The sequence below is a fragment of the Lithobates pipiens genome, unplaced genomic scaffold, assembly GCF_037356315.1.
Source record: "Lithobates pipiens isolate NorthernLeopardFrog02 unplaced genomic scaffold, aLitPip1_a1.2 Scaffold_35, whole genome shotgun sequence".
NCBI classification, from domain to species: domain Eukaryota; kingdom Metazoa; phylum Chordata; class Amphibia; order Anura; family Ranidae; genus Lithobates; species Lithobates pipiens.
Genome location: NW_027507811.1, coordinates 4,020,020 through 4,042,403, shown reverse-complemented (window position 1 = coordinate 4,042,403; position 22,384 = coordinate 4,020,020). Strand labels below are relative to the sequence as shown.

Genomic DNA, 22,384 nt, shown 5'->3' with positions numbered 1-22,384 from the left:
ATCTTGGCATTTTATGGCCTTCAAAACTGTAATAGGTAGTGAGGCGTGAAATCAAAAATTTACGCCCTTAGAAAGCCTGAAGGCGGTGCTTGGTTTTCGGGGCCCTGTACGCGGCTAGGCTCCCAAAAAGTCCCACATATGTGGTATCCCCGTACTCAGGAGAAGCAGCAGAATTTATTTTGGGGTGTCATTTCACATACGCCCATAGCATGTGTGAGCAATATATCATTTAGTGACAACTTTGTGTAAAAAAAAAAAAAAAATTTTTTTTTTGTCATTATTCAATCGCTTGAGGCAAAAAAATAAAATATTCAATGGGCTCAACATGCCTCTTATCAATTTCCTTAGGGGGTCTACTTTCCAAAATGGGGTCATTTGGGGGGGTTTTGTACTGCCCTGTCATTTTAGCACCTCAAGAAATGAGATAGGCAGTCGTAAACTAAAAGCTGCGTAAATTCCAGAAAACGTACCTTAGTTTGTAGATGTGACAACTTTTGCGCAAACCAATAAATATACAATTATTGACTTTTTTTTTACCAAAGACATGTGGCTGAATACATTTTGGCCTAAATGTATGACTAAAATTGAGTTTATTGGATTTTTCTAATAACAAAAAGTAGAAAATATCATTTTTTTTCAAAATTTGCGGTCTTTTTACGTTTATATCGCAAAAAATAAAAATCGCAGAGGCAATCAAATACCATCAAAAGAAAGCTCTATTTGTGGGAAGAAAAGGACGCAAATTTTGTTTGGGTACAACATTGCATGACCGCGCAATTACCAGTTAAAGCAGCGCAGTGCCAAAGTGTAAAAAGACCTCTGGTCATTTACCAGCAAAATGGTCCGGTCTGAAAGTGGTTAGGCTTGTGCAATTCGTTTCGTAACGAATCGAAAATTCGGCCGAATTTCGCATCTGAATGTCCGAATAAAAAAATAACGAATTACAACGAATACGAAAGAAATATAACGAATGAATTCGAATGAATTCAACATGATTCGGTAATTCTTTAAAGAGCTAATGAAACAAAAGGTCAGCTCAAAGTAAATCTTATAGTCCAATCAGCTAAATAATTTTATGGCTGGAGGATGGATTACCGGCAAAGTGCATTCCTGAGAACTGAGTTAGAAGGGTGTTGTATTGTATTTGAGCCGAAGTACTAAATGATTTCAACATGATTTTAAATGATTTCAACCGCATTCGAAATGATTTCAACATGATTCGAAATTATTTCAACCGGATTCGAAATTATTTCAACCGGATTCGAAATTATTTCAACATGATTCGACATTATTTCAACCGCATTCGAAATGATTTCAACATGATTCGACATTATTTCAACCGGATTCGAAATTATTTCAACATGATTCGAAATTATTTCAACATGATTCGACATTATTTCAACCGCATTCGAAATGATTTCAACATGATTCGACATTATTTCAACCGCATTCGAAAATATTTTGTGACCCGACTTTAGGGCCATGTATCTCGGGGTCACTTGGTGCTAGAAACTCCAAATTTGGATATGTTGTAGTGCTAGTACTATTGTGTTTGCATACCAAATTTAGAGTTTCTAGCACCAAGTGACCCCGAGATACGTGGCCCTAAAGTCGGGTCACAAAATATTTTCGAATGTGGTTGAAATAATGTCGAATCATGTTGAAATCATTTTGAATGCGGTTGAAATAATGTCGAATCATGTTGAAATCATTTCGAATGCGGTTGAAATCATTTCGAATGCGGTTGAAATAATTTTGAATCATGTTGAAATCATTTCGAATGCGGTTGAAATAATTTCGAATCATGTTGAAATCCTTTCGAATGCGGTTGAAATAATGTCGAATCATGTTGAAATCATTTCGAATGCGGTTGAAATCATTTTGAATCATGTTGAAATAATTTCGAATGCGGTTGAAATAATTTCGAATCATGTTCGCATAGCCTAGAGGCGATTCAGTTCGCATTGTGCGCTATATAAGTATTTCATTCATTCATTCATTCATTCATGTTGAAATCATTTCGAATGCGGTTGAAATAATGTCGAATCATGTTGAAATCATTTCGAATGCGGTTGAAATAATGTCGAATCATGTTGAAATCATTTCGAATCCGGTAGAAATAATTTCGAATCATGTTCAAATCATTTCGAATTATGTTGAAATAATTTTGAATGCGGTTGAAATAATTTCAAATCATGTTGAAATAATTTAGAATGCGGTTAAAATAATTTCGAATGCGGTTGAAATAATGTTGAATCATGTTGAAATAATTTCGAATGCGGTTGAAATAATTTCGAATCATGTTGAAATAATTTCGAATGCGGTTGAAATAATTTCGAATCATGTTCAAATCATTTTGAATGCGGTTGAAATAATTTCGAATCATGTTGAAATCATTTCGAATGCGGTTGAAATAATTTCAAACCATGTTGAAATAATTTCGAATGTGGTTGAAATAATGTTGAATCATGTTGAAATCATTTAGAATCCGGTAGAAATAATTTCAAATCATGTTGAAATCATTTAGAATGCGGTTGAAATAATGTCGAATCATGTTGAAATAATTTTGAATGCGGTTGAAATAATATCGAATCATGTTGAAATAATTTCAAATGCGGTTGAAATAATTTGGAATCATGTTGAAATAATTTCGAATGCGGTTGAAATAATTTCGAATGCGGTTGAAATAATTTCGAATGCGGTTGAAATAATTTTGAATCATGTTGAAATCATTTAGAATCCGGTAGAAATAATTTCAAATCATGTTGAAATCATTTAGAATGCGGTTGAAATAATGTCGAATCATGTTGAAATAATTTTGAATGCGGTTGAAATAATATCGAATCATGTTGAAATAATTTCAAATGCGGTTGAAATAATTTGGAATCATGTTGAAATAATTTCGAATGCGGTTGAAATAATTTCGAATGCGGTTGAAATAATTTCGAATGCGGTTGAAATAATTTTGAATCATGTTGAAATCATTTAGAATCCGGTAGAAATAATTTCAAATCATGTTGAAATCATTTAGAATGCGGTTGAAATAATGTCGAATCATGTTGAAATAATTTCGAATGCGGTTGAAATAATATCGAATCATGTTGAAATAATTTCAAATGCGGTTGAAATAATTTGGAATCATGTTGAAATAATTTCGAATGCGGTTGAAATAATTTTGAATCATGTTGAAATCATTTCGAATGCGGTTGAAATAATTTCGAATCATGTTGAAATCATTTCGAATGCGGTTGAAATAATTTCGAATCATGTTGAAATAATTTTGAATCCGGTAGAAATAATTTCGAATCATGTTGAAATCATTTTGAATGCGGTTGAAATAATTTCGAATCATGTTGAAATCATTTCGAATCCGGTAGAAATATTTTCGAATTTGGTTGAAATATTTTCGAATCATGTTGAAATAATGTCGAATCATGTTGAAATCATTTCGAATCCGGTAGAAATATTTTCGAATTTGGTTGAAATATTTTCGAATGCGGCAGATTTTTCGAATTCGGTAGAAAACTAAACGAAATCCTAAAAACGAATTTAAGGAAGTTAGCGAATATAACTAAAGGAAATTAATGAATTAACGAATTAAAATGAAACGAAACTAAACAAATTTTTTCCTTTTGCACATGTTTAGTTGAAACAATGTCAGGAAAGGCTTCCTTCTGAGCTAGGCTCATAGGGTTCCAATCACAAAAGCGGTATCTTACGGTATCCAAGTATGGGGAGGTCATCGTAATTGATGATGGATCTACACCGGGGAGGGGGGGGGTTCTTCTTTTATTTTTGCTTTATTAATAAAGGACTTGTCGAAAAACTGCCTCCTGTGTTTACACTACACTTTTTTTTGGTGAATAAGGAGGAGTACCATGTACCCTTTACCCATTCCCATAGAGCTGGGGCTTACAGATTCCAGTAAGCCCCCCACCCACAGACCCCCACAACCACTGCCCAGGGTTGTGGGGAAGAGGCCCTTATCCCCAACAACAAGGAGACAAAAAAAAAAAGGACTTGTCAAAAGCTGCCTCCTGTGATTAAACTACACATTTTTTTTGGGTGAATAAGTAGGCGTACCCATGTACCCCATACTCATTCACATTGGGGTGGGGCAGGATCTGGGGCTTCCAGACTCTGGAAAGCTCCCTGCTCACAGACCTCCACAACCACCACTGGCCAGGGTTGTGGGGAAGAGCACCTTGTTCCCAGCAACAAGGGGTCAAGGTGCTTTGGGAGGGGCAGAGCCCCCCCCCTGCCCCAAAGCACCCCACAAGTTGAAGTGATGTGGCCTGGTATGGTTCAGGTGGAGGGGGGAGCACGCTTTTTTTTTTAGCTTTTTGCGGTAAATAGCGAAAGTGAATAGGTTACCAGAGTTACGGGAAATTCTCCTAAGACAGAATACAACTTCCCACGACGATGTAATCTATTGTAGTGATCGGCTCTCGAAAGCCGTGTACTGCCGGTGCTCCCCACTTCACCAGGAGCCGGGTAAAAAAAACGAATGTTCTTCGGCTATTTGCTGAGCTTTTCATATGTTTTCCATTGATTTAAAATGGAAAATACCACATTTGGCCACTAGTTGGCCCTAATCCCCATACTTAGCGCCACCTAATGACCAAATGTAGAAATGTCCTTTCTAAATCAATGGTCGGTATAATATTGTTGGCTTCACGTTCTTCGATGTCTTCTGTACTCATAAGTGTATGATCTCAGTTATTTGTATGAAATCACGTCTGATGGAGGAAACGAAGGGGTCTATTTTATAGAATATTAGCTGATGATTGTGACAAACATTTGCCCAGCCGTGAAAAATTCTGTCCATTTTATAATGAACACAGTGATTTCCTATGACCCTCAGCGCCATCTAGTGTTTATAACACAGTATTTTTTCCTGAAAGACCTTCATTGGTAAAACTAGTGCAACACCACATTATGGCCACAAGATGGAGCCAATGGTCATAGGAAATCATCATAAGAAATAAAATATGACCAAAATTCATCACAGTTGGGTGAATGTGCATCATATTTCTTCAAGGAGTTTAAAAAACAGACTTGTAAGTGTTTGTGAAACCTTCCACCACAAAATGTACTCAGCCAATGAGAGGTAAGGACCCCATTTTCATTTTAAAAGCCCTAGAGGACCGCCTTTTAAGTGGTGGGGTTAACGTGTTTTGTCCTGGAAGACGACTTGAGAAAACAGACCTCTTGTAAGAGAATAATAGACCTCTAAGTCTCCATACCACAGAATGTACTCAGCCAATGAGAGGTAATGACCCAATTTTTATTTTTCTCCTGCTATCAATGGCCGACACGGTACAACACTTCATCCATGTCTTTGGTGATCTCTGATCTCCTTATCAACTGTTTCTTCCATGATGAAGATCAGCCATGGAGTATATCTGAGGTGTATATCAGGGGGTGCTTCTTCCCCACATGTCCAGCAACATTCATATACAAGACATTTCCCGCACTCAACGCACTAATACACTTGGAGGCTTGTGTGGGACCTCTGATTTACAGGACGACAGGACTTCAGTGAGGAACAATTCCCTCACTCAGGACAGGAAAGTGACTCCTCCCTCGTGTGCACTTTCTCATGTTTGTAAAGACTGGACTTATGTGAAAAACGTTTCCCGCACACAAGACAGAAATGTGGCTTCTCCCCCGTGTGAGATCTCTGATGTGTGGAAAGATTGGACTTCATTGAAAAACATTTCCCGCACTCAGGACAGGAATACGGCTTCTCCCCCGTGTGAGTTCTCTGATGTATGGAAAAATTGGACTTCTCTGAAAAACATTTCCCGCACTCAGGACAGAAATATGGCTTCTCCCCCGTGTGAGATCTCTGATGACGGTAAAGAGTGGACTTCTCTTGAAAACATTTTCCACACTCAGGGCAGGAATATGGCTTCACACCCATGTGAGATCTCTGATGTGAGTTAAGACTAGACTTCAGTGAAAAACATTTCCCGCACTCAGAACAGGAATACGGCTTCTCCCCCGTGTGAGATCTCTGATGCAAGTTAAAACTGGACTTCTGTGAAAAACATTTCCCGCACTCAGGACAGAAATATGGTTTCTCCCCTGTGTGAGATCTCTGATGGTTGTAGAGGATGGACTTCAGTAAAAAACATTTCCCACACTCAGTACAGGAATACGGCTTCTCACCCTTGTGAGATTTCTGATGACGGTAAAGAGTGGACTTCACTTGAAAACATTTCCCACACTCAGTACAGGAATACGGCTTCTCTCCTGTGTGAGATCTCTGATGTGTGTAAAGAGTGGACTTGTGTGAAAAACATTTCCCGCACTCAGTACATGAAAACCTCTTATCTGTTGGAAGGACGGCACCGTCCCGCACAGTCTGAGGTTCCTCAGGATAAGAGGAATACGATGGTCCGGCACCGTCCCGCACAGTCTGAGGTTCCTCGGGATAAGAGGAATACGATGGTCCGGCACCGTCCCGCACAGTCTGAGGTTCCTCGGGATAAGAGGAATACGATGGTCCGGCACCGTCCCGCACAGTCTGAGGTTCCTCAGGATAAGAGGAATACGATGGTCCGGCACCGTCCCGCACAGTCTGAGGTTCCTCGGGATAAGAGGAATACGATGGTCCGACACCGTCCCGCACAGTCTGAGGTTCCTCGGGATAAGAGGAATACGATGGTCCGTCACCGTCCCGCACAGTCTGAGGTTCCTCGGGATAAGAGGAATACGATGGCCCGGCACCGTCCCGCACAGTCTGAGGTTCCTCGGGATAAGAGGAATACGATGGTCCGGCACCGTCCCGCACAGTCTGAGGTTCCTCGGGATAAGAGGAATACGATGGTCCGGCACCGTCCCGCACAGTCTGAGGTTCCTCGGGATAAGAGGAATACGATGGTCCGGCACCGTCCCGCACAGTCTGAGGTTCCTCGGGATAAGAGGAATACGATGGTCCGGCACCGTCCCGCACAGTCTGAGGTTCCTCGGGATAAGAGGAATACGATGGTCCGGCACCGTCCCGCACAGTCTGAGGTTCCTCGGGATAAGAGGAATACGATGGTCCGGCACCGTCCCGCACAGTCTGAGGTTCCTCGGGATAAGAGGAATACGATGGTCCGGCACCGTCCCGCACAGTCTGAGGTTCCTCGGGATAAGAGGAATACGATGGTCCGGCACCGTCCCGCACAGTCTGAGGTTCCTCGGGATAAGAGGAATACGATGGTCCGGCACCGTCCCGCACAGTCTGAGGTTCCTCGAGATAAGAGGAATATGATGGTCCGGCACCGTCCCGCACAGTCTGAGGTTCCTCGGGATAAGAGGAATACGATGGTCCGGCACCGTCCCGCACAGTCTGAGGTTCCTCGGGATAAGAGGAATACGATGGTCCGGCACCGTCCCGCACAGTCTGAGGTTCCTCAGGATAAGAGGAATACGATGGTCCGGCACCGTCCCGCACAGTCTGAGGTTCCTCAGGATAAGAGGAATACGATGGTCCGGCACCGTCCTGCACAGTCTGAGGTTCCTCAGGATAAGAGGAATACGATGGTCCGGCACCGTCCCGCACAGTCTGAGGTTCCTCGGGATAAGAGGAATACGATGGTCCGGCACCGTCCCGCACAGTCTGAGGTTCCTCAGGATAAGAGGAATACGATGGTCCGGCACCGTCCCGCACAGTCTGAGGTTCCTCGGGATAAGAGGAATACGATGGTCCGGCACCGTCCCGCACAGTCTGAGGTTCCTCAGGATAAGAGGAATACGATGGTCGGGCACCGTCCCGCACAGTCTGAGGTTCCTCGGGATAAGAGGAATACGATGGTCCGGCACCGTCCCGCACAGTCTGAGGTTCCTCAGGATAAGAGGAATACGATGGTCCATCTACACTGTGTGGTGCCTGATGGACATTTGAGGTAGTCGGGTTTTCTCCTGGACTATACTGTGTGATGTCCTCATCTTCTACTTTACAGTCTGGAGACAAAGTGAGACAATCCTCTGAGGTTTTCCTCATCTCCCGTCCATCTACTAAAATAGAAATACAAAGATTATTACTAGACATCAGCTGATTGGTTCCCCTAAACCAGAACTCCGCCCACATCAGGCAGCTTTGTCTCTGAGGATCTTACAATTCCCCCCTCAAGGTAACTAGTAAATGCACAGATTGGACATGAAATCATAACCATCCATTTAATATTGAGTAGGTCCCCCTTTTGCCAACAACCAAAACACATCCCCCAGGTGCCTAGGCCGAGCAGCGCCTATACCAAAAATCAACATTTTCCTGCCAGCACAGAGAAGGAAGATTATCGGAGAGAAATCCAGGAATACAGGACGGGGAACACAGCTCAGGAAAGTGACCAGGGGATTACAGGCTGATATCAGCCAGCCCCCGCCCTACTCTGGACCAATCAGTGAGCAGTATGGGTGGAGGAATGGATTTAGTGTTAATGACCCACCTGTGCTGATCTCTGTAGGAGTGTCCTCCTCTATAAATGTCCCCGTTATTCCATCCTCCTCCATAGACTGCTGATCATCCCTCACATACCTCTCTTCTTCTTCTGATTTCACCTCAAATTCTATATCCATTGGATCTCCACTCTAAACCAAGAAAATGAGAGAAAATATCATCTGTAAGATAGAAGATTTATTATTGTGACATCACATAGAAAATCCACACATCATCTCCACGTGTTTTATAACCTCCGTCTCACCAACCTTGTAATAGTGGGGGATGGTGTGACCTTCCTGTGTGGAATACAGAGGACGGGGACATCTCTCTGGTGGGTTCCTGTATCTGGATGACTCCCCCATGGTGTCCTGGTACAGATCTTTGTGTTCTTCCTCCATCCCCCCATCCTCATCATCCTCCTCTTTTATCTTTTCTTTAATCTCAACTTTAGGATCTCTCAGGTTTCCACTCTGAATATATAATAAAAATGACATCAATGGTAACAATGCAGATAATGTACAGATCCTAATGATACTTTCAGTGATAATGTCCCAGAATTCCCAGAATCCTCCTCACCTCTCCTGTCAGCAGATGGACCATCATGGTGGTCAGTTCCAGGATCTTCTGCTCTTTGCTCCTCTCAGGTATGGGAGAAGGAGGGGGAGGCACCATGGTGGGGCTCTGGGCCCTGCTCCATCCTCCTGAGATTGGCTCCCCACTAGACTTCTTCACTACAACATAATCCTACAGATCAGGAGAAAGATAAACCGACATCAATCATCTGACATCATCTACAATAAGAACATGGACTACTGACCAGACTAGACAATGGGTGATGTCATGTGACCTCCCAGAATCCTCCTCACCTCTCCGGTCAGGTCTGTGTTTTATTAATAGAGATAAGAGTGATGTCATGTGACCTCCCAGAATCCTCCTCACCTCTCCGGTCAGGTCTGTGTTTTATTAATAGAGATAAGAGTGATGTCATGTGACCTCCCAGAATCCTCCTCACCTCTCCGGTCAGGTCTGTGTTTTATTAATAGAGATAAGAGTGATGTCATGTGACCTCCCAGAATCCTCCTCACCTCTCCGGTCAGGTCTGTGTTTTATTAATAGAGATAAGAGTGATGTCATGTGACCTCCCAGAATCCTCCTCACCTCTCCGGTCAGGTCTGTGTTTTATTAATAGAGATAAGAGTGATGTCATGTGACCTCCCAGAATCCTCCTCACCCCTCCGGTCAGGTCTGTGTTTTATTAATAGAGATAAGAGTGATGTCATGTGACCTCCCAGAATCCTCCTCCCCTCTCCGGTCAGGTCTGTGTTTTATTAATAGAGATAAGAGTGATGTCATGTGACCTCCCACAATCCTCCTCCCCTCTCCGGTCAGGTCTGTGTTTTATTAATAGAGATAAGAGTGATGTCATGTGACCTCCCAGAATCGTCCTCACCTCTCCGGTCAGGTCTGCGTTTTGCGTTTTATTAATAGAGATAAGAGTGATGTCATGTGACCTCCCAGAATCCTCCTCACCTCTCCGGTCAGGTCTGTGTTTTATTAATAGAGATAAGAGTAATGTCATGTGACCTCCCAGAATCCTCCTCACCTCTCCGGTCAGGTCTGTGTTTTATTAATAGAGATAAGAGTGATGTCATGTGACCTCCCAGAATCCTCCTCACCTCTCCGGTCAGGTCTGTGTTTTATTAATAGAGATAAGAGTGATGTCATGTGACCTCCCAGAATCCCCCTCACCTCTCCGGTCAGGTCTGTGTTTTATTAATAGAGATAAGAGTGATGTCATGTGACCTCCCAGAATCCTCCTCACCTCTCCGGTCAGCAGGTAGATGATCTCCAGGGTGAGTTTTATTATCTTCTCAGTCATGTGACTCCGGTCCTCCTCCATCCTCATTTGATCTATACAGGTCTCCTTGTAGACACATTGAAAGATAATTTTAGAGAGCACAAAATTGCAATAAATTTCCAGTTTTTAGGATAAAATATAAAAGATGAAGTTGCAGCGAGTAAATAGATACCAAACATGCCAAACCTTAAATTTGTGTGTGCCCTTTAAATGGGCAGAAACTTCAGTACCCGATAATTATTATATATATATATATATATATATATATATATATATATATATACACAAACACCTGGTCCTAAGTATTCAGACCCTTTGCTCAGTATTTAGTAGAAGCCCCTTTTGATGTAATACAGCCATGAGTCTTTTCTGGGAAAGATGCAGCAAGTTTTTCACACCTGGATTTGGGGATCCTCGGCCGTTCCTCCTTGTAGATCCTCTCCAGTTCTGTCAGGTTGGGTGGTAAACGTTGGTGGACGGCCATTTGTAGGTCTCTCCAGAGATGCTCAATTGGGTTTAAGTCGGGGCTCTGGCTGGGCCATTCAAGAACAGTGACGGAGTTGTTGTGAAGCCGCTCCTTCGTTATTTTAGCTGTGTGCTGAGGGTCATTGTCTTGTTGGAAGGTAAACCTTCAGCCCAGTCTGAGGTCCTGAGCACTCTGGAGAAGGTTTTCTTCCAGGATATCCCTGTACTTGGCCGCATTCATCTTTCCCTGGATTGCAACCGGTCGTCCTGTCCCTGCAGCTGAAAAACATCCCCACAGCATGATGCTGCCACCACCATGCTTCACTGTTGGGACTGTACTGGACAGGTGATGAGCAGTGCCTGGTTTTCTCCACACATACCGCTTAGAATTAAGGCCAAAAAGTTCTATCTTGGTCTCATCAGACCAGAGAATCTTATTTCTCACCATCTTGGAGTCCTTCAGGTGTTTTTTTTTTTAGCAAACTCCATGCGGGGCTTTCATGTGTCTTGCACTGATGAGAGGCTTCCGTCGGGCCACTCTGCCATAAAGCCCCCTGACTGGTGGAGGGCTGCAGTGATGGTTGGCTTTCTACAACTTTCTCCCATCTACAACTGCATCTCTGGAGCCCAGCCATAGTGATGTTTGGGTTCTTCTTTACCTCTCTCACCAAGGCTCTTCTCCCCCGATAGCTCAGTTTGGCCGGACGGCCAGCTCTAGGAAGGGTTCTGGTCGTCCCAAACATCTTCCATTTAAGGATTATGGAGGCCACTGCGCTCTTAGGAACCTTAAGTGCAGCAGAATTTTTTTTTATGTAACCTTGGCCAGATCTGTGCCTTGTCACAATTCTGTCTCTGAGCTCTTCCTTTGACTTCAGGATTCTCATTTGCTCTGACATGCACTGTGAGCTGGAAGGTCTTATATAGACAGGTGTGTGGCTTTCCTAATCAAGTCCAATCAGTATAATCAACACACAGCTGGACTCAAATGAAGGTGTAGAACCATCTCAAGGATGATCAGAAGAAATTTGAATATATATATATATATATATATATATATATATATATATATATATATATATATATATATATATATTTAAATATATTTAAAGAAAGTTAAATATATGATTGTAACAGCAAAGGGTCTGAATACTTAGGACCATTTGATATTTCAGTTTTTCTTTTTTAATAAATCAGCAAAAATTTCAACAATTCTGTGTTTTTCTGTCAATATGGGGTGCGGGGGAGGGCATTTCATGCACTTGGGTGTAACTTTAATTTTTTACAATTAAAAAGATGTTTTTTTTACTCAACTTATTTTTTCCCTTCACATACGGGACAAAAATTTATCTATGTGATAATTTGTTTAGTGATACATCGCTCCCAACTGTCCCTGATTTGGAGGGACTGTCCCGGATGTGGAAGGACTGTCCCGGATGTGGAAGGACTGTCCCGGATGTGGAAGGACTGTCCTGGATGTGGAAGGACTGTCCCAGATTTCAGGGGGACTGTCCTGGATTTTGGAGGGACTGTCCCAGATTTTGGAGGGACTGTCCCGGATTTTGGAGGGACTGTCCCGGATTTTGGAGGGACTGTCCCGGATTTTGGAGGGACTGTCCCAGATTTTGGAGGGACTGTCCCGGATTTTGGAGGGACTGTCCCGGATTTTGGAGGGACTGTCCCAGATTTTGGAGGGACTGTCCCAGGTTTGGAAAAAGGTTCCTCTCTCCTCCTCATTTTGGTCTGATCTATATAGTTGTATATAAAATGCACTTTTTATCTTTCAAAAAGCGTTTCCTGGTGATAAACCTTTCGTCCAAATTCTAAATTGCTGCATTTGTAAATTCCAAAAGCCAATTTAAAAAAATTGTAGTGGTAAAAATAAAAGCCCTTGTGCGTTTAACCAATCATTTATTTTGTACAATTTCCCTTTAAGGGGGCGTGGCATGCCAACATACTTTTGCTAATAGGTGTCCCTCGTTCCCATCTCAGAAAGTTGGGAGGTGTGGTACAGTACATCAACCTCACTGAAGGAGGGTATCAAGAAATGTTGTCTGTCCCTTATGACTAGGGATGAGCCAAACACCCCCCCCCCCCCCCCCCCCGGTTCGGTTTGCGGCAGAACATGCGAATGGACCGAAAGTTTGCGCGAACATTAGAACACCGTTAAAGTCTATGGGACCCGAACCTGAAAAATCAAAAGTGTGAATTTTAAATTTAATATGCATGATATTGTCCTAAAAAGTGTTTGAGGGCCCGGGTCCTGCATCAATGCAAAAAAAAGTTTTAAAAACTGCTGTTTTTTTCGGGAGCAGTGATTTTAATAATGCTTTAAGTGAAACAATAAAAGTGAAATATTCCTTTAAATATCGTACCTGGGGGGTGTCTATAGTATGTCTGTAAAGTGGCGCATGTTTCCCGTGTTTTTCTAAAGGAAAAAAAAGTAATTTAAAACCGTTTTCGGCTGTAATGTAATGTCGGGTCCTAGCAATATGGATGAAAATTATTGAGAAAAATGGCATGAGTACCCCCTCCCCCCAATTACCAGGCCTTTTGGGTCTTGTGTGGATATTAAATGGAACCCCGCACCCAAATAAAAAAAAAAGAAAAGGCATTGGGCCCCCAGACCCTATATACTCAGAACAGCAGTATACAGGCGGTCCAAACAAGACAGGGACTATAGGTTTGTTCTTAATTTGATTCTGTTTGTAATTTGGAACTGGTACATTTCGTAAGAGTAGCTCCAGCCGAAAAATCTATTTTTAAGCTTTTTGGATAACAAAGGGAAGGGTTATAACCCCTGTAACATTTGTTTTGCTGTCTGTTCAGAAGATTTCACCTCACTTTCTGTCCCAATGACAATTGGATTTTGAAAATGTGGGGTTATTAGGGAAACAAGGATTGGTGATAAAGCATTAGTGGAGACACCTTTTTCCCATATTAACACTTACAGTAGAGAATTTCCCTTCCTAGGGGTAGATTTCATCTCACTTCCTGTTGTCTCCCTCCGTTTGTAAGTAGGAGTCATTTATAAGTCGGATGCTTGAAAGTAGGGGACCGCCTGTATATACTATACGGTCTGCCTTATATACTCTGTGGAAAATTGGGCCTTAGGTGTTGGTGGTACCAGAACACTGTAAGCCCTCAGTTACTCTTGGTGGGCACTGGAACTGACCCTGCTGTGAAATATTGTATCAACAATTGTAATTACATGCCCCTGTTAAACAGGGGCAGAAAAATTGGGTCTTAGGCGGTGGTGCCACAACACTGTAAGCCCTCATAGTTACTCGTGGTGGGCACAGGAACAGGCCCTGCTGTGAAATATTAGATCAAAAATTGTAATTACATTATTGTTAAACGCTGCAGAAAAATTGTGTCTTAGGCGGTGGAGGTGGTGCCCTGAAACAAAAATGTTCATAGAAGCTATCAACATGAACATTGAGGAGGAATAGGATAGTCACTCAGCATAGGCAGTCTTTAAGGTATCTCACATTCATAGAAAAATTAATCGGTTACATCAGGTGCTTGGTAGTTGGTGATCCAAGACTGATTCATTTTTATGAAGGTGAGCCGATCAACTGAGTCTGTACACAGGCGCACTCTGTGATCGGTTACAAAGCCTCCAGCGGTAGTGATGGACGAACTTCCGACGGGACGTTTCGCGAACGCGAAACGCGAACGGACACAAACGTTCGCGAAAACGACCGTTCGCCGCGGGCTCCATTGACTTCAATGGGAGGCGAATTTCGCAAACCTTTAGGTCGAATTTGCGGCCACGGGGTAATTATTAGGGGGTAGCACGTAGTCCCACCACCTGGACAATAGCATAATACATGTATGAGGTGAATTTGGGATCGATAACTACAAGCATTTTTTTTTTATTTGGGAAATTGTTCTGACAATTCAGGACTATGGAGCTAATGAAGGCAATGGAGGAGAGGGAAGGTCAGGGACCAGGGTAGGCAAACAAGAGGGTGCAGGAGATACAGAGCACTGACAGCAGCACCGTAATACAGAGCACTGACATCAGCACCGTGACATACAGCGCTGACAGCAGCTCCGTGACATACAGCGCTGACAGCAGCTCCGTGACATACAGCGCTGACAGCAGCTCCGTGACATACAGCGCTGACAGCAGCTCCGTGACATACAGCGCTGACAGCAGCTCCGTGACATACAGCGCTGACAGCAGCACCGTGACATACAGCGCTGACAGCAGCTCCGTGACATACAGCGCTGACAGCAGCTCCGTGACATACAGCGCTGACAGCAGCTCCGTGACATACAGCACTGACAGCAGCTCCGTGACATACAGCGCTGACAGCAGCTCCGTGACATACAGCGCTGACAGCAGCTCCGTGACATACAGCACTGACAGCAGCTCCGTGACATACAGCGCTGACAGCAGCTCCGTGACATACAGCGCTGACAGCAGCACCGTGACATACAGCGCTGACAGCAGCTCCGTGACATACAGCGCTGACAGCAGCTCCGTGACATACAGCGCTGACAGCAGCTCCGTGACATACAGCGCTGACAGCAGCTCCGTGACATACAGCGCTGACAGCAGCTCCGTGACATACAGCGCTGACAGCAGCTCCGTGACATACAGCGCTGACAGCAGCACCGTAAGCAGCCCCAGGAGGAAGTCAGCACAGCACAGGGATGGTGTGATCCCCTCATAATAAGAACCCCCAGGAGGAAGTCAGCACAGCACAGGGATGGTGGGAGCCCCTCATAATAAGAACACCCAGGAGGAAGTCAGCACAGCACAGGGATGGTGGGAACCCCTCATAATAAGCAGCCCCAGTAGAAATATGACACCGCTCAACCTCTTCAAAGAGGAGGGTAGGGGCATATAGTACGGTGTGCTTTTTTGGGTCAGGGAAGTGAGCCAAATGAATTAAGAAGGTCTGTGTGCTTGATTCCAAAAATTGTTTATAGACATATACATGGTCTACTGATCACATGTGTTGAATTCCTCCGAGATCCATGCCTCATTCATTTTTAGAAATGTGAGGTAGTTAACACTGTCGTGAGCTAGGCGAGTACGCTTATCGGTCACAATCCCCCCTGCTGCGCTGAACGTCCTTTCGGACAGGACACTGGATGAGGGGCAAGCCAACAGTTCGATTGCAAATTGGGCAAGCTCTGGCCAGAGGTCAAGCCTGCCCACCCAGTAGTCTAGGGGTTCATCACTCCTCAGAGCGTCCACATCGGCCGTTAACCCAATGTAGTCGGACACCTGACGGTCTAGGCGTTCCCTGATGCTGGATCCGGATGACACCTGTCGATGGGTCGGCTGAAAGAATGACCTCATATCCGAAGTCACCAACACATCTTCAAACCGGCCTCTTCTTGCAGGCGCTGTTGGATTGGTACCCGCAAATCCTTCTCTGGGAGTGGGAATTGCTCCTCTGCCAGCGCACGCAAAAGCAGAATGCAGCATTTCTCGAAGCAAGGCCTGGAAGTGCTGCATTCTGACAGCCCTCTGCGACGGCGGTAACATTTCCGCCATTTTGTGTTTGTACCGGGGATCTAAGTACGTTGCCACCCAGTACTGGTCCTTGACCCTCATGCTTTTTATACGGGGGTCCCTATTAAAACACTGGAGCATGAAGGCCCCCATTTGCACTCAAGCGGAAGGTATGTGGTGGTGGTGGTGTTGTTGGTGGTAGTGTCTTTGGGGGTGCACATAGCAGAGAGTGAAGAAGAGGGTGCAGATCGAGAGGATGAGGAGGGTGCAGAAGAATAAGGCTGAGTGAGCCACTCAACCAAGTCTGGTGCGTCCTTTAAAGTAATTGAACGCACCTTCTGCAACTTCCCACTTTGGCTCAAGGCTGTTGCTCCTGCCCTACCCCTACCACCCCTGCGGAAGGGCCTGCCTCTTCCTCTGCCTGTCATTTTTTAAATCACCCTGTGACAAAACTCTTAGTCCCTATACCGCTGAAGGACTGCTGCAGTATAGGGCAGCGGTCAGCAGTAGTGCACGTCAACCCTATGTATTGTGGACCGATAGCGGTCCTTACAGAACAGCAGACTGTACTGCACTCAGGCCTATGTACCGTAGCACCCTATACCAAGTTACCAGTCCTTATAAAAACTTTTGTGGACCAAGCAGGTTGTGTGTTAGTGTTTAGCAGACTGTGCGTCAGTCCCTATACCGCTGAAGGACTGCTGCAGTATAGGGCAGCGGTCAGCAGTAGTGCACGGCAACCCTATGTATTGTGGACCGATAGCGGTCCTTACAGAACAGCAGACTGTAACGCACTCAGGCCTATGTACCGTAGCACCCTATACCAAGTTACCAGTCCTTATAAGAACTTTTGTGGACCAAGCAGGTTGTGTGTTAGTGATTAGCAGACTGTACGTCAGTCCCTATACCAATGAAGGACTGCTGCAGTATAGGGCAGCGGTCAGCAGTAGTGCACGGCAACCCTATGTATTGTGGACCGATAGCGGTCCTTACAGAACAGCAGACTGTACTGCACTCAGGCCTATGTACCGTAGCACCCTATACCAAGTTACCAGTCCTTATAAAAACTTTTGTGGACCAAGCAGGTTGTGTGTTAGTGTTTAGCAGACTGTGCGTCAGTCCCTATACCGCTGAAGGACTGCTGCAGTATAGGGCAGCGGTCAGCAGTAGTGCACGGCAACCCTATGTATTGTGGACCGATAGCGGTCCTTACAGAACAGCAGACTGTAACGCACTCAGGCCTATGTACCGTAGCACCCTATACCAAGTTACCAGTCCTTATAAGAACTTTTGTGGACCAAGCAGGTTGTGTGTTAGTGATTAGCAGACTGTACGTCAGTCCCTATACCAATGAAGGACTGCTGCAGTATAGGGCAGCGGTCAGCAGTAGTGCACGGCAACCCTATGTATTGTGGACCGATAGCGGTCCTTACAGAACAGCAGACTGTACTGCACTCAGGCCTATGTACCGTAGCACCCTATACCAAGTTACCAGTCCTTATAAGAACTTTTGTGGACCAAGCAGGTTGTGTGTTAGTGATTAGCAGACTGTACGTCAGTCCCTATACCAATGAAGGACTGCTGCAGTATAGGGCAGCGGTCAGCAGTAGTGCACGGCAACCCTATGTATTGTGGACCGATAGCGGTCCTTACAGAACAGCAGACTGTACTGCACTCAGGCCTATGTACCGTAGCACCCTATACCAAGTTACCAGTCCTTATAAGAACTTTTGTGGACCAAGCAGGTTGTGTATTAGTGTTTAGCAGACTGTGCGTCAGTCCCTATACCGCTGAAGGACTGCTGCAGTATAGGGCAGCGGTCAGCAGTAGTGCACGGCAACCCTATGTATTGTGGACCGATAGCAGTCCTTACAGAACAGCAGACTGTACTGCACTCAGGCCTATGTACCGTAGCACCCTATACCAAGTTACCAGTCCTTATAAGAACTTTTGTGGACCAAGCAGGTTGTGTGTTAGTGTTTAGCAGACTGTGCGTCAGTCCCTATACCGCTGAAGGACTGCTGCAGTATAGGGCAGCGGTCAGCAGTAGTGCACGTCAACCCTATGTATTGTGGACCGATAGCGGTCCTTACAGAACAGCAGACTGTAACGCACTCAGGCCTATGTACCGTAGCACCCTATACCAAGTTACCAGTCCTTATAAGAACTTTTGTGGACCAAGCAGGTTGTGTATTAGTGTTTAGCAGACTGTGCGTCAGTCCCTATACCGCTGAAGGACTGCTGCAGTATAGGGCAGCGGTCAGCAGTAGTGCACGGCAACCCTATGTATTGTGGACCGATAGCGGTCCTTACAGAACAGCAGACTGTACCGCACCCAAGCCTATGTACCGTAGCACCCTAGACAGACCAAGTTACCAGTCCTGATAAAGAGCTTTGTGGAACAAGTGAGTTGTGAATGATTAGCAGACTGCAGCAGAAGGGCAGCAGTCAAGTATAATATTCTTTCTATATTTGGAAGAAAGAATATTATACGTGTACAAGCCTATTACCGTACCACTGATACCAGTCCTGAAAAGAACCTTTGTGGAACTAATAGTAACAGCAAGTCTTTAAAATTATCCTCACTGCCTGACACACTGCTTCCTGCCTGTCCCTATACAAATTGGCAAAAAAGAGTAGGCTGGAACGATTAGCTGGAACAGCTCTTTTGTGGACCTGATAGTAACAGCTAATGATGATGATGATGATGATGATGAAGAAAGACTAATCTGGCTGAGCTGTCCCTAAAATAGCAGCATACAGCGCTCTGTCCCTTTATCTAAACTGACAAAAGAAACTCAGGCTGCTGACCTAACACCTATACCAGTCCTGAAAAGAACTTTTGTGTACCAAATAGCTAGCGTTTTCTCTGTCCCTACTCCACACAGGATCCTTTCCCTACAGTGACAGAAGAAAGAATGTAAAATGGCCACCGGATCGGGTGTATTTATAGGTTAGGGGGAATGTCCAAGTGTCCATGAGCTGTCATGTCTCAATTGGTTGTCCTGTAACACATGATAAACGTGTCACGAAAGGTTAAAGTTCTTGTATACATTAAACACGTAAGTCCGCCGGGGCGAACGACGGAAAAAGGCGTTCGAACCCGCGGACGGCGAAAGTCGGAAATTCGCCGCGAAACGACCGCCGGGCGAAACGTTCGTCCATCACTATCCAGCGGCACTGAATGTGAATTCAGAAAGAACACTGGATACAGGACAGGCCAGTAGCTCAATTGCAGACTGTGCAAACTCTGGCCAGTGATCCATCCTCAAGACCCAGTGGATTTTTGGTTGGAAATGTCTCCAAGTCTGATCTTGGCCCTAGGTATTCCTGCACCATGTAAATCAGATGTTGGCGATGGTTTCTGGAACCGATCAGACCTTGGGGCTGCGGAATAAAAAAATTGTCTGAACGTATCGATCAGACGGCCACCTTCTCCACCACTCCTTCTGTGACTCACCGAAGCCTCAGCAACACATTGTCCAGGCGGACCAGGAAATTGTAACCTCCCAGACTCTGGAAATGCATTGCACAAACCTTTCTGCAAGGCCTCCCAAAGATGTTTCATCCTCTGCAGAGGCTGGATAAATTCCGCAACCTTACCCTTGTAACATGGATCAAGAAGGGTTGCCAGCCAGTAATGATCCCTCTCCTTGATACCACAAATCTGAGGGTCCTTTCGCAGGCTTTGCAGGATCAGGGAGGCCATGCAGCAAAGGTTTGCTAAGGCATTTGATCCGGAGTCCTCTGGCTCACTAAGGATGACATGATCCACAGCCACCTCCTTCCAGACACCTACAAGTCCATGGGTTTCTGGGGACTGAAAACGATCCCTTGAAGTCTGCTGCTGAGTGCTAGGCTCCACCTCCATGCTGACACAATCCTCCTCCTGTGTGATCAGCGGGCCCGCAGGAATACTGTCTGGATAAAGGGGGCCTTGAGAGGTAAGTAAGTCCTCCTCTTCCTCCCTCTGTTCTGCCTCAAGTGCCCTGTCCATTATTCCACAAAGCGTGTGCTCCAACAGGAAGACAAGAGAAACAGTATCACTAATGCATGCACTGTCACCATCCTCCTGGCTTCCTCAAATGGTGACAGGACAGTGCATGCATCCTTGATCATTAGCCACTGGCGTGGCAAAAAAAAGCCAAGCTCCCCTGACCCTGTCATGGTGCCATAGTCGCACAGGTACTCATTGATGGCCCTCTGCTGCATGTGCAGCCGCTGCAGCAATGCCAACGTTGAGTTCCACCTGGTGCGCATGTCACAAATGAGGCTGTTCTTGGGCAGGTTGCATTCCTTTTGAAGGAGCATTGGCATTATATGACCGGCAGAAATGCCCACAGACTTTCCTGGCCTGCCTCAGGAGATCCTTTAAGCCTGGGTACCTGCACAAGAACCGCTGCACCACCAAATTAAGGAAGTGAGCCAAACAGGAACATGGATCAAGTGTCCCTGTCGGAGGGCAGAGAGGAGGTTGGTGCCATTGTCGCAAACCACTATTCCTGGCTGAAGCTGGAGTGACTTCAACCACCTCTGAGTCTGAGTGCTTGCGTAGCCCCTTGAATGCCTACGGAGCACCGCTGGTTCAGAGGACAAATCTGCAGAGGAAGAGGCCATAGAGGAAGAAGAGTAGGGGTGGAGGAGATAGCTGTGGCTGAATCACCACTACTAGCGATTTGGAGGCGTGGTGGCAGAAAAAGCTCCAGCAATACTGCACCCTGTCCTGCATCCTTCCCAGTTGCCAGCAGAGTTACCCAGTGCGCCGTGAAAGAAAAGTAACGTCCCTGCCCATGCCTGCTGGACCATGATAATATGCACCTTACCGCTGACTGCGCTGTCCAACAAGGCCAAGACATTGCCTTCCACATGCTGGTAGAGAGCCGGAATGGCCTTCCATGAAAAGAAGGGGTACCGCACATTCTACAAATTCAAGAAAGGGGGCAGTCTACCAGCTGAAAAGGCAGCAGTTGGAGTTCTAGCAATTTAGCCAAGCTAGCATTCAGCCGGTGAGCATGTGGATGGCTGGGCCCGAATTTCTTTTGATGGTTTAGCAACTGGTACAATCGGATGTTGGTGTAGCGATAGCAGATTGCTCGCAAGTACCGGGCACACCTAATTCTACACCTTCATTCCTCTCAGTCCAGGTTTCTGAGAGGACTGAAGTTATAGTGGGGTTGGAGATCCCAACTTATGAGGAGCAAGGAGAGGTCTGCCTTGTTCTTTGGTGTGGGTCTTTTAAGTACTGTTGTCAACGGACTGCATGGGAGGTCGACGTATGGTTAAGCATATGGTGCCCAAGCGGCTGCTGTTTTGGCCACGCTTCAGACATATGTTGCAAACAGCAACGGTGCGATCTGCTGCACACATATCAAAAAAGGCCCACACCAAAGAACTTTTTTAAAATATGTGGGGAGTCAGCAGTGCCCTGCACATGAGGAGCTCTGCAGTGTGATGTAGTTGGGTGGCTGCCCTTAAGCTGGCCTCTGGAGGGCATCCTGCCTCAGAGATGTGCCTCCTGCACGCTTCTATCAGGCACCCACATAGAGTCAGCGATCTCATCATCCCCTCCCTTCTAGTCACTGGAGCAAACCTGGCAGTATGCTGCAGCTGGGAGGACAGACAGTTTTTTGTCCTTCTTGGGCACCCCCTCTCTCTGGGCTCACATTACTGCCTTCCTCAACCTGGGTATGATCATTGGAGCCTTCAAAATGCTGCGCATCCTCCTGCAGCATGTACCCGACACTGTGGTTGAAAAGTTTGGGGGACTCCTCTGTGCATGATGGTGGGGCTAGGGAAGAAGTGACTGATGACACTGAGCCGATGGAAGAGGCCGCTTTGGCAGCTGCATTGGCAGGCAAACTACTCTACTATGGCTTAGTTATCCACTCTACCAACTCTTCTGCATGTTGTGGATCAACACGGCCAGCTGCTAAAAAAAGGGCAAGCATGCCCCACGGCCACGTGCTGAGGATGTGTCCACAACCAGCACTGTTGGCTGTAGACACAGAGCCTGCTTGCCTTCTTTTAGTGGGCTGTGAGCGTCTGCCTCTCCTTGGTGGCCTTCCAGACATGCTGTAAAATTTTATTAGCAAAACACCGCCTGATGTTTACTAGAAAATGTATACCAGGAATGGCCCTGCAGTCAGATATAGGC

The 22,384-nt window shown here is 45.4% G+C and overlaps 2 protein-coding genes across 2 annotated transcripts in view; both read right to left on the bottom strand.

Moving 5' to 3' along the window:
* LOC143955453 (uncharacterized) overlaps nucleotides 1-22,384 on the bottom strand; it is a 274,185-nt gene that overhangs the window by 34,309 nt on the left and 217,492 nt on the right. The window contains exon 12 of the mRNA XM_077465497.1: nucleotides 5,562-6,901. Coding sequence (XP_077321623.1) covers nucleotides 5,562-6,901 — 1,340 coding nt within the window. The remainder of the gene's footprint in view (nucleotides 1-5,561; nucleotides 6,902-22,384) is intronic.
* Nucleotides 8,093-10,541, bottom strand: LOC143955905 (uncharacterized). The gene is made up of 4 exons (XM_077466029.1): nucleotides 10,257-10,541; nucleotides 9,011-9,178; nucleotides 8,701-8,904; nucleotides 8,093-8,583 (listed from the first exon to the last, which is right to left on the bottom strand). The coding sequence occupies exons 1-4, from the start codon at nucleotides 10,338-10,340 to the stop codon at nucleotides 8,380-8,382; spliced, it is 660 nt and encodes a 219-aa protein (XP_077322155.1). The 5' UTR covers nucleotides 10,341-10,541; the 3' UTR covers nucleotides 8,093-8,379.

Coding starts and splice junctions, on each gene's coding strand:
- LOC143955905 (XM_077466029.1), bottom strand. CDS start 10,340: ATGAGGATGGAGGAGGACCGGAGTCACATGACTGAGAAGATAATAAAA. Junction 8,905..9,010: donor TCCATCTGCTGACAGGAGAG/GTGAGGAGGATT, acceptor TTATATATTCAG/AGTGGAAACCTGAGAGATCC. Junction 8,584..8,700: donor CCATCCCCCACTATTACAAG/GTTGGTGAGACG, acceptor TTCTTGGTTTAG/AGTGGAGATCCAATGGATAT.